General features: G+C 37.8%; 1 protein-coding gene across 1 annotated transcript in view; it reads left to right on the top strand.

The window, feature by feature from the left end:
- Window positions 1-14926, top strand: part of VMP1 (vacuole membrane protein 1) — a 124088-nt gene extending 109162 nt beyond the window's left edge. The window contains exons 11-12 of the mRNA XM_058560517.1: window positions 11324-11426; window positions 12517-14926. Coding sequence (XP_058416500.1) covers window positions 11324-11426; window positions 12517-12660 — 247 coding nt within the window. The 3' untranslated portion in view covers window positions 12661-14926. The remainder of the gene's footprint in view (window positions 1-11323; window positions 11427-12516) is intronic.
- The last annotated feature ends 1972 nt before the right edge of the window (window positions 14927-16898 follow it).

The following is a 16898-nucleotide window of genomic DNA, read 5'->3' as shown; positions in this document are numbered from 1 at the left end:
AATAATTAGTAGATTTATTTTTTGGACAGTTCTAGAAAGTAATCTCCAGTGTCATTAGGTTTAGGGAAAGGTATCCCTATTATCTATTCCTAAATCAAAGGGTTTGTTTAGTTGTATATGGAAATCTGAACAAATGTAATGAATCAGTTATATATTCTGAGAGAGGTTAGAATACAGATAATAGCCTTGAGAAAAAGCCTTTTGGTTTATGGTATGTTTGGCAGGAGGATAGAGAAAAGTTTCTGAAAAAAGATTAGGTATGTAATGGAGTTTTTCGCTTGTTGGCATCCTAGGTTGAAATAAGTCAGGGGACAGAACCAAAGAACCAGGGAACTGTAGAGCTTCAAAGGCATTACATTTGTTGCAGTCTTTTTGTTTTGTTTTTTTTTTTAATTAAGATTTAAAACTAATTTTTATTTAATTTTAGACTTTCTCCAATGAGAGAAACCTGGACATATTTCTTAAAGAGCATGACCAAGTCTAACTTTAAAATCATGATTAAAATGACATGTTCCAGTATTCTCACCAAATAGAGGATGCGAATTCCCAGAAAATAACATTAAGCATGTGACTCGTAACAAACCATATGCAGAACATTGGCTCATTGTCAGGTTGCCAGGGTCTTATTGGAAGACAGAGTCCCCAGTTTTACCACACAAGAAAGTTTCCATAACTCAGTCATTGAACTGGGGGATGGGGTTGGCTGGAGCAGGGACTTTTTACCAGATACAGAATGTTCCATGCTCTTCTTCGCTGTCTTCTATTTCTGAGTTAACTTGATATTTGACCTCAGAGTCAGACTTGCCTGTGGCAAGAGAGATCATTTTAACCAGTGAGTAATTAAGTGCTTGAATCTTCATGTTATTTCTTGTTCCTCACTTTATGGCAAGTGGTCAGAATGAGCTATGTTGGCCTGGACTTTTTCTTCTGCAGAAAGAAAATCTATCCTTTCATTTAAATTATAAAATGATTCCTATACTTGATTCTCTTTGACTTTGATCACTGTGAAAGAATCATAAAAAGTTATGGAAGTATGAAACACAAATATTTGTATTAACTGAAAAAGGATACATAGGCTTTAAGACCCCAGCTGCTGAGACTGTGTTGATTTTAACATAATCTTCTGCAGTTTAGGTAGAAAACTGCTTTCTTTTCATGTCTTCTTCATGCAGTTTCTTATCTTCCTTTTGACTGGTAAGTTTTCTATTCATTTTTTATAGATATTGGGAGGCAGCATTAAAGGTTAAAGGAGGAACTCTGGAATTAGACTGTTAGATGAGAAATGGATGTTGTATTAGGAAGTTGCTATCAACCATAATTAGAACATTTCTATAGAATGACAAAAACTAAAACACAATTATATTGGATTACACAGCATTGTTGGGTAAAGGAAAAAGCCGACCAAGGTCATGCCTGACACATTTTAAGTGTTCTATAAATATTTGTTGACTAAATGAATTCATTCATTCATTACTAGGAGAGACCTCTGTGTATTTTAGGCTGAGGGAAAAACTCTAGTAAAAAGCTAGAATGGAAAATACAAATGAAAAAAGGAAGGATGTGGGTTGGAATTTAGCATTTAGTAAGCACCCACTGTGCCAGATGCTTTACATATATTTTTACTGAAAATGCATAACAAAACCCGTAAGGTACTATCACTGTGCAGATGGGGACTAAAACACAGAGAAGTTCAATTTATATAAATGGTAAGAGATGAAGGGGGATAGGATCAAAAGCCTGAGTGGATTGATTATCCTCCTTAACCACTTCTTCCTTCAAAACTGGAGTAAAGACTCCAAGATCACTTGAGATAGAGAAGAAGGGACATTGAGGGAGCCTACAGAAGGCAGTGAGATAATCTGCTTGAAGTTGGAGATTTGGACGAGAGTGCCAGTTTTTTTTTGTTTTTGTTTTTGTTTTGTGAGGAAGATCAGCCATGAGCTAACACCCATGCAAATCCCCCTCTTTTTGCTGAAGAAGACTGGCCCTGGGCTAACATCCGTGCCCATCTTCCTCCACTTTATATGGGATGCTGCCACAGCATGGCCCGACAAGCGGTTCATGGGTGCGCGCCCAGGATCCGAACCCAGGCCGCCAGCAGCGGAGTGCTCGCATGTAACCGCAACACCACTGGACCGGCCCCTAGAGTGCCAGTTTTAAATGGCTGCTTTGTGAATTTGATAGGGAGTCATCATGAATTTTTTCTGTTCAGGCTCCTTGCTGAAACTACTTACTACCGGTGTTACTTTGAGTGAAAAACCTACAGATTTTCGTTCTGTATCTTTAAGTGCATTTTTTTCTTTCTCATCACCCTTCTGGTTTAAGTTCATTGAGGGCAGAGATCATGACTTTTTTTTCTTAGTTATCTACTGCATTTAGTGATTTTTCTGCCTAACTAATGGTTGGAATAGCTAGATTGTTCTTAGGTGAGATTGAACTCCAATCAATACTGTTACTTTTTTTTTTATCCACTCACCTTCATGCCACTTTGAATGATCTAAAGCTCCCATGCCATTTCACCTTAAATTTAAAATTCTGCAAACTATTCTTTATTGTGTGTGTGTGTGTGTGTGAGGAAGATCAGCCCTGAGCTAACATCCGATGCCAATCCTCCTCTTTTTGCAGAGGAAGACTGGCCCTGGGCTAACATCCGTGCCCATCTTCCTCTACTTTATATGGGACGCCGCCACAGCATGGCTTGACAAGCGATGCGTTGGTGTGTGCCCGGGATCCAAACCTGGGAACCCTCCGGCCGCCGAAGCAGAACGGGCGCACTTAACCAATACACCACCGGGCCGGCCCCTATTCTTTCTTCTTGAACTTTGGGTCTCTGGGTCCCTGTTGCTGATCTCATCCTTAGAACACTCAGTGGATCTTCAAGCCAGCCACAGATTGATTTGGCACCGTATAAAGCTGCTACCAGCCTGTCATTTTCTATAACTGAAATCAGTTGATTTTTAACAGGGTTTTGTTTTGGCAACCAGTCACTTTTTCTTGGTTCCTGTAGATCACTCCTTTAGCTCTGGCCTCATTCATTAACATAAATGCCTGCCTGGCTCCTACTGCTCAAGTCTGCATTCTGAAACGAGGTTTTGTTTTCAAAAGCTTCTCTTTAATGATAGCATATTTCAAAGAGTAGCTGCTAATTATAAGGAGGTCTTACCTCCATTCTGATTCTTATAGAAAACAATTCCAAATGTTCAAAAGCAAGGGCAATTGCGAATTTTTTCTTTGAAAGATGCCTGTGATAGAAATATGCTGTGAGGCAGCAGCAACAATACACCTGAGGTTTCTGGATAAAGCAGTGGTCTTCCTTCTACACAGCTGCTAAGAAATGGATGGTGTCATGTGTTTATAATACCACTTAGCACACAATGGACCAACTTGAGTACAAAAGAGGTTTTAATCATTTGAAAGGGGCACAGATGCGAATGAAATACAAGATGTTTTAATCTCAGATCCTGAGGTTGAATCACAGCGAATTTTAGACGGTGTCAGAGACTATCAAGCAAACTTGTATATATGAGAAAGTCCTAGATTTTTTTAGTGTAGTGCATAATTTTCATTCTGAATTTCTTTTATGTTGGGGTAGTCTTTCAAGATCCTAAGATGTAAAAGAACTTGGTTTGGGTGGGCTGCCACATTTCAGATCCAAAAGCAAGTAGAATACATCAGTTACCAATTTTTTCTTATAATATGAGCCTCAAAGATTCCGATTCTCCATTCAGTTAAATGAAAATTATAACCCTTTCATTCCAGTCACGCAGGATTACTGGCTCTCATTTTTACTAGGTTAAAAATAAATTGATTAGCACCAGTTCATTTACTTGTCATATTCCTGGGTTAATTAGGTATCAATTTGTTTCTCTTTTTTTTCTTTTTTCTTTCTCTAATCTCTGAGGACTAGAAGGCTATAAATATTAATGGGAGTCAGCATGATGGCCTTTGACTTCTTCAGAAAGATTGCATGATAAACTCTCCTCCCTGCCCCCCTTCTCCAGAGCAGTCTACCTTAGGAGGAAAGACAGTTTCATTTGGAGGGCAATCCGTCATTGTTGAATCAGGCCAGGAGTCTGAGATCCATTCTGAGTCACTATGAATAGAGCTCTAGTATTGGTTGGGCCCCAGGGAAACTGGTGGTTAAATACTGTGAGAATCTTTATCAGACAGGAAATGACAACTCATTAAAATACTAACCGTTAAGCCTGTTTAGATCACTGCCCAGGGCTTGGAGAGGAAAATTTAACTCTACAGTGTTTGAGTAAAATGTGCACATTTCTGAAAACAGAGAATTAATTATAAGACTGTTATCAAGAAAAGGAATTGCCAGTCCTTCTTGTTACAGAACTTCTACCATACTGTCATTGCCTCTTTTGTACAGAAGACAGATCAGCATGTAATGGTGGTGAGATGGGGAGGGGCTTTTATTTCATCCCTGAAAATATACCCTACTAGTACCTTAATTGTAAAATTCAATCTCTTCAGCGGAAGAGTCTGTTGGCTTCGGTGTAGAGGAGGACCATTTTCTATTTAGAGCTCTACTCCTATGCTCCTGGGCCAAATCTCAGTTGATAGAAGAACTCTCTGGAGTCAGAGGATAAATTGGATTTATTGATTTACATACAGTGATCCTCACTCAATCGAGAAAATTCTGAATACCTTGATATTCATTTGAAACATAATTATAAGTTTGAACTGTGGGCACAGGGTTTCAGTCTCTTGAGGTTTGGCTATCCAGAGCCTTAAAAACCCTCTATAAAGTGGCCCATTAGAAGGATGAGCAAAAGAGAGACATCCAGTCTGCTTCTTTGTAGAAATAGCTTTTTTTTGCTCTGAAACATTACCTAGGAGTCCTGCATTGAGTTGGTCTGCTAACTAAGCCTTAAGACATATTTTACCTTTTGGGAACAAGATATAATATTTGTACCCCTTGCTGTTTAGCTTCATGGTCTAAACCAGTGGTCTCTACCATGGGAGTGGGACTAAAATAATAGAACTTTCATTTATATTTATTTTCATCTTTGTTATTTTCTTTTTTGTATATTTTTTGTAACATATATAACATTATTATGGTAGCACATATATATAAAAGTTATATGGCTATACATACATGGAACATATAGGTTACCATCAGTCTGATTGACACTCCCTCAATCCCCATGTCAGAAGATCACATATCATGGTCTACAAAAATAGGCTAGGGGAATAGTGGGAGTTCCACATTATAAAAGGGGCTTACAGTGGGCATGCTGCATTTCATTGTGTTTTTTTCTATGCCCCATTAATCAGATTTACAATTTATAATTCCTAGTTTTAACTAAACTAACCCTCACAAAACAGACAGGTGGCTTAAAAAAGTTCCTATAAACAAACAGTAGAAGTAAGATAATACTAATAATGCACTCATAAGGAACAGCAAATAAGTTGCAGCATTGACGTTTCAACCTGTTCCTAGTATATATCTATAGAAATCAGCCAAAAAATTTAGAAATTATCATTCTTGATAAAGAACAAGTGTATAATATGCCTTGAAATTTTCATTAATGATAGCATGAAAGCCATCATAATTAGTGACATTTAAAGTAAGAATTTTCTAAATTTAAAAAATTTCATCTTTATTTTATCCTTTTTAATTTGTGTTTGTACATTTTACTATTTGCATAGGTAACATATACATATGTCAAAAACGATTGCAAACCATTGGTCTAGGCTCCCCTGCCCTTAAAAGCCGCTTTTGGTGCTATCAAAAAGTACCAGTTGTCAGTAGTCTACTTCAAAATATCTCTATTATGCTTTCTGAATTATAGCAGCAGTAGAATTGATTAAACCCTTCTTGGGGCTGGCCTGGTGGGGTATTGGTTAAGTTTGCACTCTCCACATTGGCAGCCTGGGGTTCACAGGTTCAGATCCCGGGTGTGGACCTACGCACCACTCATCAAGCCATGCTGTGGCGGCCTCCCATATACAAAATAGAGGAAGGTGGGCACAGATGTTAGCTCAGGGCCAATCTTCCTCAGCAAGAAAAGAAGAAGATTGGCTACAGATGTTAGCTCATGGCCAATCTCCCTCACCAAAAAAAAAAAAAAACCTTCTTTTCTTTTAATACTACCCGACTTGAATCTTATTCCAAAAACATTTTCTCCCATTTATAGGCTTTCAGAGGCTTGACTAATCACACCCTGAGAATGTTAGACAAACAGTGCAACAAAGGTAAAACACCATTGTGCCCACACTTTTTTCTAAGAAAGATAAAGGCTTATTACACTATAGCCTTACTAGGAACCCATGTCACACAGTTATGTTTTCAGGAAAGCCAGTATAACCTACACGATCACATTAATGCTAAGATCCTCAAAAAAGTGGTTAAGAAAGAAGCTGAACCTATATTAAATAAAAAATTTCCTTTTTTAGTACCTTTTTAATTCCCTTAGGCATTGCAACTGCCTTTATATAGGCCCCGTGTAAACAGGGCTAAACAATAAGACAAACCAATTTTTTTTTTTTTTTAAAGATTTTATGTATTTATTTTTTCCCCCCAAAGCCCCAGTAGATAGTTGTGTGTCATAGCTGCACATCCTTCTAGTTGCTGTATGTGGGATGCGGCCTCAGCATGGCCAGAGAAGCAGCGCGTCGGTGCGAGCCCGGGATCCGAACCCGGGTCACCAGCAGTGGAGCGCACTCACTTAACCACTAAGCCACGGGGCCGGCCCCCAAACCAATTTTTTTTTAAGTTCATGTTATTTCTATATTATTAAGTACTATGCCCCAGTTTTTTGATGGCACATAGTAACAAAAAACACACACTTGGTTGGAAAAATCTAAACAATCATAAACAGGAAAATTTCAGGTCTTCTAATGGCGAGTCTTTAGTTTGATGACTAACTATCTGCATGATGGAGAAGAGATTCAAAGTAAATCAGATGGTGATATTTTTATATCTGGTGAACCAATTTGTTTGAGGGTTACACAGTTTGAAAGGAGTCCTTTGAAAACAGGAATAATAATGACCGATGAATTTTTGGAATGGGTGTTTGCTTGGGACTAACCAACAAATGAAAACTGAAGCATTGTGAAAAACTGAAGTAATCACAGCACCCACTCTCTGTGCAACCTCTGCTAATTGTGATGCTTCCTCTGGAAGATTTTCTGGCTTTTGTGGGCAAAGAAAATAATGCAGACCTTTATTTATAATGAGTCAATATGGGGAGAGCTTAAAATATAGATTTCTTATCAGATAAGTGATTTCCAGAAGCAGAGTCACATATGTATTAAAAACTATAGAAAAATAATAGATTTTGTTTGCATATTGGTCAGGGCTCTTAACAGAATTTTGCAAAGAAGTTTGTCTTGTTTCTGCTTTAACACATACTTAGGTATGTAAGCATGGTAAAATATTGTTCTCATGAAACCACTTTTGAGCTCTGGGTAAGTTTGGACTTTTGTGTTTTCTTTACTTTTTTTCCCCTCTTTTGTTTGCATTTTCTGGGGGTTGTTTTCTTTTTTTGCTTTATTACAATTAGTAACAAAAGTTCAAAATTTGCCATGAGAGAAGTTTGTTGGAAATGTTTTTTAATGAATTATATTATCTGAAAAATGTTTCTGTGTGCCAAGAAAATAAATATCAAAATATTGCTATCCACATTGCTTTTTCTACCCACCATATTGAAGGTCTACAGCAAGGAAAAGCAGATGAGATCAATTTTTGTCTTTTTCTGTTTTATTTTTCTTTATTTAAGGCTTTCTCATCTAGAGAAAGTGGCTATTTACAAGGCTGGTTGAAGCATATTTAAGTCCAACAGTTGACTGAAAAATAGTTCTGTGTGTGTTCTTTATCCTCCCACTTTATGTTCTTCTATATCACAAAACTGTAATACTTTGAACTTAATCAGCACCTAATGGCAGATGGAGGACTTCACCCACTCGCTATGGGTTGAGATGAGAGTCCTTAGCCAGGTGCACAGGGTACTCTGAATTTAATGGCTTTCAGAGAATGGCATTTAAGCTATTTCCTAAGCCAACTATAAAAAGCCACTGAACCGTATGCAAGTTATTCTTCCTCTACCCCCTCCCCTAAATCCCCCCAATGTATGTACCTTAAATTAGTGTTAAATGTCAGAATGGACTCTTCTGTCTGCTGCTTGAAAATAACTTGAGTGATGAGGTTGTGTGCTGGTATTATTGTTTGCCTTAAATGCATGTTAGGAGTGACAGCTGTAATTTCAATTTTTATCTAGTCCATTACTAAAATAGCTTTAGTGTTAATTAAGAAAACTTTAGTGTAAGAGTGCTTTGTATAAGCTGAGACGTCTGTGGCCTAAGTCATTGTTTATAGAGATAGAGAAATGAAAATAAAATTTTGATGAATATATAAAAAAGATTTAGAGGATCTGACAAATAATTGGTTATATAACACTTAGCTAGATTTCAAATATATTAACTTTATTAGTTGTTCAGATCATGTGGCATTTATTTGTTCTTGATAGTTTTAGTTAATATATTGCTGTAAAAAACTTTTTAACTTCTCTATTTTCAACTGTTTTCCTAGTCTGTTATTAGACTGCATAGAGTCTCTATGTCTGCATAGAGACATCTCCCATCCCACCACCAAAAGCTCTCCAAAGGATTTAGTAACACCATAGCACCTTGAAAAATTAATCTCAACATTAGCCCAAGATAATTCTTGGACAGTTGCAATATTCTCTATCAGCTAAAGTGTAGCTCTTAATGGACTTAGAATAATGGCAAATCATTTATCTTTTCAAATTATTTTGAAGGGAGTCTAGAATGATTGTTGCCAGTCCCTTCTTCATGCCCCTCAACAACAACAACAACAAAGTAGAACTTTTCTAACATATGGGTGTTGGTCCGTAATTTTCTCTTTAAATAATGGCTTGACCCTGGGGCCCAAGAATGATTTGAGGGAAACCATAAGCCATGTTTCTGCTCAACTCCAGTCTGAAGTTAGAGGTCTGAAGAAAGAATAAGGCACATATAATGGAATCCAGCTCTTGGAGGACATGAAAAAGGGAATTTTCACATCATTTCTTGTATGACCTAGCTGTCCAAATTAGCATACAATCATTTCAGCCTTTCTAAATAAAAGGTCTTTTTAACCTTCAAAAAAATAATGTGTACAACTATGACCTACAACTATCTACTGGGGCTTTGGGGAGAAAAAGGGAGGGGGAAGGGAGGAGGATTGGCAATAAATGTTAGCTCAGGGCCCGTCTTTCTCAGCAAAAAGAGGAGGATTGGCATGGATGTTAGCTCAGGGCTGATCTGCCTCACACACACAAAAAAATAATGGCTTAACTATGGCTATCCTTGGGAGTTTAAAATAATGACATAGGGTATTGTCATTAAGGGTGAAGGAATTGATTTCTGAAGGAAAGTTCTTATAAATCTGCAGTCCTCAAAGCCTATCTTTTTCCACATGTATTTTACTGGAATTGTGTTTTTACATTTATGTAATTTATTTCAAGTGTAAATGAATGAGCTAATTGCATTCTCTTATGCATTATATAAGGAACTGCCCAAGGAAAATTTCTCTTCTAAAGAGAAAGTTTGTACTATTGTTGCTCCTTTGTAGTCAGTCTTTACTGATACACAACAACATAATAGCTCAGATGCAGCTCTTCTGGTTTACCCCACTAATGTAAGGCCACTGAAAAATCTATGAGAGAGAGACTGAGACTAAGACTGTAGGTTAAGAGACTTCACCCTTCTCCATCTTTGATGTCTGTCATATGGGTCTTCTGGTCTAATCAGTGCAGCTACTACTTATGTCTATTCAGGGCTTTTTACATATCCTTCCATATTCATTAGAGGACGTTTTTGACAACCTCACCCCATACTGATTTGTCCTTTCTCCCTGCATTTCCTTGGGAATATACCTTCTGTACCAAAAAATTTAGTATTGATTTGTAAATTGTTTTGTTTGCAAATCAGTTCGTGTGTGTGTGTGTGTGTGTGTGTGTGTGTGTGCATTGAATCCTCATAATGACTTTAAGTTTCTTGTGGGCTTGGACTATTTCTTGTAGTTGTTCCCCCCCCCCCCCCCATAGCACTGTTTACAATATTGGACACAAAGTAAGGCCTCCATTAAGTGTTTGGTGGTTGATAATTAAAAGGATCAAAGAAAAGTGTCAGCCAGGAGTTATGTATTTTTTAGCTTCTGGTAAATATAGTAGCAAAAAATTTCTCTTCCTCTACTCCTCTGCTTTTTATTACAGAAAGCAGCAACTGAATTGTTCTAGAAAAGAGGAGGTGAAGTTAATACTTAAAAGGGAGAGCATTAGGCACTGTTACAAATACATAGTGAAATACCTTTTGCTAGCCCTGGGAAAGATATTGGGCTCGTTTACCTTTTAGCCTGGTTATGACAGATTAGAAAATAAAGGGTACAGAAAATAGAATGTTTGATTTTCTAAGTTGCCCCAAGTTACCATTTTAAAAAACGCCTGCAAGCATTTCTAAAACAGGAGCCTGGTAGCTACAGTTGCCAAACTGGTTTAACAGCGCTGCCTCTACGTATTCTGGGTGAGAGGGAGCTCCGAGTACATAAACTTATCAGAGATCACTATCCCAATCATCTCAGAACAAGTTGTTTAGTAATGTACTGTAGTTTCTGTGCAAACCATCTACCATAAACCACGAAGTGATTCAAGGTTCATAGTTCCTTCTTTGTTCCTTTGTTAATCACTGACTTCTGACTAGTGGGAGGTGCCTCCCAAATTTGCTAATGCATTCTTTTTGGATAAGGATGACGCACAGATTGTCCTAATAAGGACTTAGATTGAGAAAGGACGGCCCCCTCTGAGAAGATGGGACAAGTCAGAGAGAGGGCGGGCAGTTTCTTTTTCAACTAGGGATGACACAAGCATAAGTCATTTCCTTATTAATCGGTTCAAACCAGTTCTTACAGGAACTGGTGGTGATAAATGTGGGACTTCTCAGAAGTCATTCATTTTATTCTTTGTACCACACCAGTGTGCAGCATCAGCTGAGCTGGCCTCACTCTGAGGACGAACTCTTCTGCTAGAGGGGGCTCCGCTCCTAGATTCTCCCAAACGTGTTGGTGGGAGAGATTTTTCTCCTTTAAGGAGATGAATTTTATTACTAAAAATCCATTAAAGGATGAATTTTATTCACTAAAAAGAGTTAACAGGATTTCACCAGCTTTGCTGATTGTTGTATTTTTTTCCTCTTTCTATCCAAGACTTGCTTTTTGAGTCCAGGCGGTAAGTGGATTTTTCTTTAACATTTTTCCTGCTTTTCTTCCCAAATGTATCTTTTTCCTTGGGTTGCTGTACCCTGCTTCCAGTGCTGTCCCCGGCATAGGTCCATCTCTGCAGAAGCCATTCCAAGAATACCTGGAGGCCCAGCGGCAGAAGCTTCACCACAGAAGCGAAATGGGCACACCACAGGTGAGACTTTACTCCGTTTTCTTCTCTTCCCCACCCCCACGGCACTCACTGGCATTTTTAGGCAAATAGAGTGAGGTTTGTTTGTCAGTCTTAACAGAAGTTGAGGCTCTGTTTACTTTCTACTGGGAAATTTGGCTTTGTCTAAATCAGAAAATGTAACTTCTATTTTATACATCTCCCCAAAACAAGGGTAGGGCTAATGGAAAATAATAGGTCTATTATGTAGAATGAATTAGTGCCTTGATCTTAAATGATTTATTGACAAGTATACTTCCCAAGTAGATTAAAAAGTTAAAATTTATAGCATAACAAAGTATTGGACTTATTGAGGTCATTTGAATATCTCCCTTCATTTTTGCTCCATTTTTCTTTTCAGAGGTGGGAAGATCGTTTTTTTTTTTAATCAACCAAGGCTCTTAACATAGCTGAACTTAAAAACTTTAACTTAAACTAAGCCTGTCTTTTCTGTAAACAGTTCTGTGGCAAAGGGAAGTGACTAGAAGAGGATGAGTAAGCAGTAACTTGAAATGGGCATCTTGAAGGACGCATGGTTGTTTTTTTTGCCATTTCTTTTTTTATGGTTTTACACTGCTTATGTGGCCCTTTGCTGCCCTCAGTTGACTAAACATGACTTCAGAAACAGATAGCATTTATATTTTAAAAGCCACTCCCAATACTGGAACAAGAATATATAGCTATCTTGACACTACTCTCTACAAGTAGTAGAATTTAATCAAAAATTTATTTTTATATAGTAAAGTAGAATTTAATTTCAGATAGTAGAATTTAATCAAAAACTTTTTTATATAGTAAAGATGAGATGACCTCACACTTGTCCCATTCTAAACTATATGAATCAACATTGATTTTATATGTAACAAAGTGAAATCTTAATAACTGGGTGTAAAAAGGCCTGAATATAGATTTCAAGGTAGCTGGAGATGTAAGACTTTTTCATTTTTAATTGTTTAGGCTTTATAGATTATAAACTCCCAGTTCTTACTTTCCTTCAAACATTGTGTATGATTCCCTTTTTGCTACTGAACTAATGAAGTGTTTCTCGTGGATTGTTCTGCCTCTGTTCTTGCAGGGAGGAAACTGGTTGTCCTGGATGTTTGAGAAGTTGGTCGTTGTAATGGTGTGTTACTTCATCCTGTCCATCATTAACTCCATGGCACAAAGTTATGCCAAACGAATCCAGCAGCGGGTGAACTCAGAGGAGAAAACTAAATAAGCAGAAAAAGGTTTTAACGGCAGAAATTAGAATGGATGGGTTCTGCCTTAAATTGGGAGGACTCCAGGTCAGGAAGGAAAATTCCCTTTTCCAACCTGTATCAATTTAAAATTTTTTTTTTTCTTGAAAGCAGTTTAGTCCCTATTTTGCACGGACATACTTTTCCTTTGTGTGTTAAGGTAAGGTGTCCACCCTCAATTGGTGGAATGTGATGTTCAGCAGCAGACTTGACAGAAACTGGCCTTCTATTTGTTACTTTCAAAAGGCCCACATGGTACAATTAAAGAATTCCGAACACCAAAAAAAAAGTTCCTAAGTATGTTAAATATGTCAAGCTTTTCAGGCTTGTCGCAAATGACTGTTTTGTTTTTCTAAGTCATCAAAATGTATATAAATTATACTAGATTGGATAACAGTCTTGCATGTCTATCATGGTAAAATTTAATAGGCCATCCTGCCCAGCCCTTACTCTCCCACCTTCAAAACAAGGCCATTTTATGATGCATTACACATCCTCTTTGGAAGCTGATCTTTAAATTTCGAGACAGTATAAGGAAAACTGGTTGGTGTCTCATGAATGAGCTGACACCATTTTTTATTCTGTATATTTAGAATGAAGTCATGAAAAACCTTTATAAATACATCTTGATCATTCCAAAATTGTGTCCGTTTTCTTGAGCGTTTTGATTTTTTACTTTCTTTTAGCTTCTACCAACTAATGGCAGCCTTGTCAAATCCACCTCCAGCCGTAATTCCTTAAGCCTTCATTTATTTGCATGAAAGAGCCACCACCAAGGCATTGTTTCGTTAGGCTGGAACTGGGCAGCTAATTACCCACTGCTGAAATGGCACCTTAGGGACTGGCATAGCGAGGGGATTTCTTGCTTGTGAAAACAGGAGAAATGATAGTATACAAATCAAAGGACACTGAAGAGAGAAATAACTTTTTTTAAAACTGCACTGTCTGATATCTGTGATAATTTTAGCTCAGCTACGTGTACTCTGGTTTTAATAGACAGAAATTGACTTGTATATGTAACCTAATTTTCTCTCCTTCTAGTAAGTGTTTTGTTCTTATGTGATTTTTCCTTTGGGATGTTTCTGGTTGAACTTGGTTGTTTTGTTTTGCTTAGGAGGAAAATCAACAATTTCACTTTTTTCCCTTAGGAAAATTGGTACTGACATTACATTGAGAGTAGAATTGGGTTTAAATCTCAACAGGCCAGAAACACCTGATTTGTTTCATCAAATCCTGCCTAAATGTCTGCTTGTTTTGCCTACCGTCGTGACATCTCCATGGCTGTACCACCTTGTCGGGTAGCTTATCAGACTGATGTTGACTGTTGAATCTCATGGCAACAGCAGTCGATGGGCTGTCTGACATTTTGGTATCTTTCATCTGACCATCCATATCAAATATTCCCATTCAAACATTACCCAGCATCATGGTTTATGATCAGAAACTCGGGTCCTTATGTCTAGAAGCACTGAATCTTTTATGCCATGATATTGCAGCAGTATCAAGAAGATTTTATGGAAAATTGGGATAGTCACCATGACCACAGCTAAATAAATGAAGGACAAGCAACCTGCCTTGGGGTTGAAAAGGTTATTACTTCTTAACAATCTTTTTTTTTCCCGTCCAGGGACTCTCTGACAGTTATGACTATTACCTTACTTGAAAAGCAGTACCCAAATGCTTTAATTTAAATAGATTCACATCAACCGACAATTTTTTAGATTCTTTAGGGTTAGCCTGAGTTTCTAAGTCAGCTTCCAGCCATGTTTCATCTCCTTCACCTGCATTTTATTTGGTGTTTGTCTGAAGAAAGGAAAGAGGAAAGCAAATATGAATTGTACTATTTGTACTAAATCTTTCAGATTTATTGGTAAATTTATTTCAAGGTAGGGTATTAGAAAAAGAAAAACTTTGTTTCTTAGGCTGAAGGTCTCAATGAATAATACATTTGACTTACGATCACAGTTTGTTCACTCCTTCAAATGAATTTACTTTGAAAACAAAGAGCAGCTCTCCTTTCCTCCACTGAGCAGATGATCCTGCTGGATTCCTGCTGGAGCAGTATGCTACCCTTCTGTTCCAGTGGTTGGTTTGTTCCTTTCCTGTATCCACCAAAGTGGACATAAACAGCTACATGATCCCAAAAACATACCCAGTTAATTCCAGCTGACGGGAGACCAGAAAATGTGTAAATGGATGGTTTGATATTACTGCAAATAAAAAAAGGGCCTGGGAATTCTGATTGCATCTCTACTTCACGTCTTATTTTATGCCTTAAGTATATGCAGTGTTTTATGACACAACTCAGTGAGTGCCAAGCAGTACAATGCAATACATCAGTAGTTTATACACTCAAGTGCTGAGGAGCAGCCCCCTTAAAACAATTAACATAATGTGGAAACATGCAGTGTTTTCTGTGTACTCTATATACATAATCTGGAGTGTAGGGCTTGGAAGAAAGGGAGATTTTTACTTTCATTTGCATAAGGGCAACTATTCCCACTCTCTAAAAATCCAGAAAAAGACGAGGCCACAGTGAAGTTTCTGAAACACAACTATTTAATTGAGTGTAGGTAGTGGCGAGTGCTCCTATGTAAAGAAGCTCAGCCCGTGTTCCCAGTGTGCTCTGTGCTGTGCATAGCTTCAGTAGGACAGCATAAGGCTTATCTCCTCCACTAGTCACTCAGTAGTGTCTTCACTGAGTACAGGTAGTTCATTAAGCTAAATAAAATAACCAATTGCCCTCTTGTACCCTCAGACAAATTGTGTTTTGACTGACCCATGTGTAATGAGCTCATAGAAGTTCCCAACATTTTAGTATCAAAAAGCCTTGCCATATATTTTGAAACCTACTTGCCCCCATGTGCAGTAGTCTTATGTTAATGATGGTTTAGGTTTCTATCTCATAAGTGACCTCGAGAAAGTTTTTAACTCAGAGCCTAGGTTTCATTTATAAAAATAGAGATGGGGGCTGGCCCCGTGGTGTAGCAGTTAAGTTCTCTCGCCCTGCTCCAGTGGCCCGGGGTTCGCTGGTTCGGATCCCAGGTGCCAGCCGACGCACTGCTTGTCAAGCCATGCTGTAGCGGCGTCCCATATAAAGTAGAGGAAGATGGGCACGGATGTTAGCTCAGGGCCGATCTTCCTCAGCAAAAAGGATTGGCATCAGATGTTAGCTCAGGGCTAATCTTCCTCACACAAAAAAAATAAAATAGAGATGGCCAGGAGCCTGGCCCTGTGGCCGAGTGGTTCAAGTTCCTTGCACTCTGCTTCGACCACCCTGGTTCGAGGGTTCGGATCCTGGGCGGGGACCTACTCCACTCACCAGCCATGCTGTGGCGCTGTCCCACGTACAAAGTGGAGGAAGATTGACACAGATGTTAGCTCAGAGTGAACTTCCTCAGCAAAAAAAAAACAGATGGCCAGGTTGTCTTAAGGATTAAATCAGATAAAATGTAAAGTACTGCCATAAATGTTAGTGTATTCCCAGTTTTTACTTCATCAAAAACAGAGCATTTGATACACATGCAAGAATTTTACAACATTGCATTTACTCCAAAAACGTTTTTAAATGCTGTCAGCATATATACCCTTGTTTTGCAATAGACACACTGTCTAAAGAAGTGAAAACAAATCCAAGATACAAATTAATAAAGAGAAAAGCAGAAATTAATGGACTAAGGACTTGATTAATAAGACCAAAACGTTTTTAAATGTGATTCTCCAGGTAGCCTACTTAAGGTACAACTCACAGATACTCAAAATTTACTATGAAATGAAAATACTTTTCTAACCACCCCACCTTAAAATGTTGACGGTTTCTAATTTCTTTTTATTATAAAGATAGTACTAAAAAATCTGGAAGGTAAAAGGAACATTCATTTTTAATACCTTATTAGAAATGCTCCATCTAGAATATCCAGTGAGATTTGCTGGATGTAAATAGATTTTAAACAGTAAAAAAAAAATTGATTTGGTGGCATGCAAAATCTTCCTCAATAGACCTAAAAGTCTCATTCCTGTTAGAGAAACACAAAAAAATGGTTTATTTTATTCATAAGTAATTAGTTATTAATGTTCTCACAGAAAGTTAACCTGAGCAGGGGTTTAATAGCCATTTTTGAAAGCCAAGTATCATTCGTCTCTAACTCACATTGATAAAGCTTCTCTGGTATTCACTAAACATGGTAAATGAAATGCTACACAGAACTGTTCCATTTGA

The sequence above is a fragment of the Diceros bicornis genome, chromosome 18 (assembly GCF_020826845.1).
Source record: "Diceros bicornis minor isolate mBicDic1 chromosome 18, mDicBic1.mat.cur, whole genome shotgun sequence".
NCBI classification, from domain to species: domain Eukaryota; kingdom Metazoa; phylum Chordata; class Mammalia; order Perissodactyla; family Rhinocerotidae; genus Diceros; species Diceros bicornis.
The sequence above is the reverse complement of the archived record's forward strand: the minus strand, read 5'-3'. Positions and strand labels throughout refer to the sequence as shown.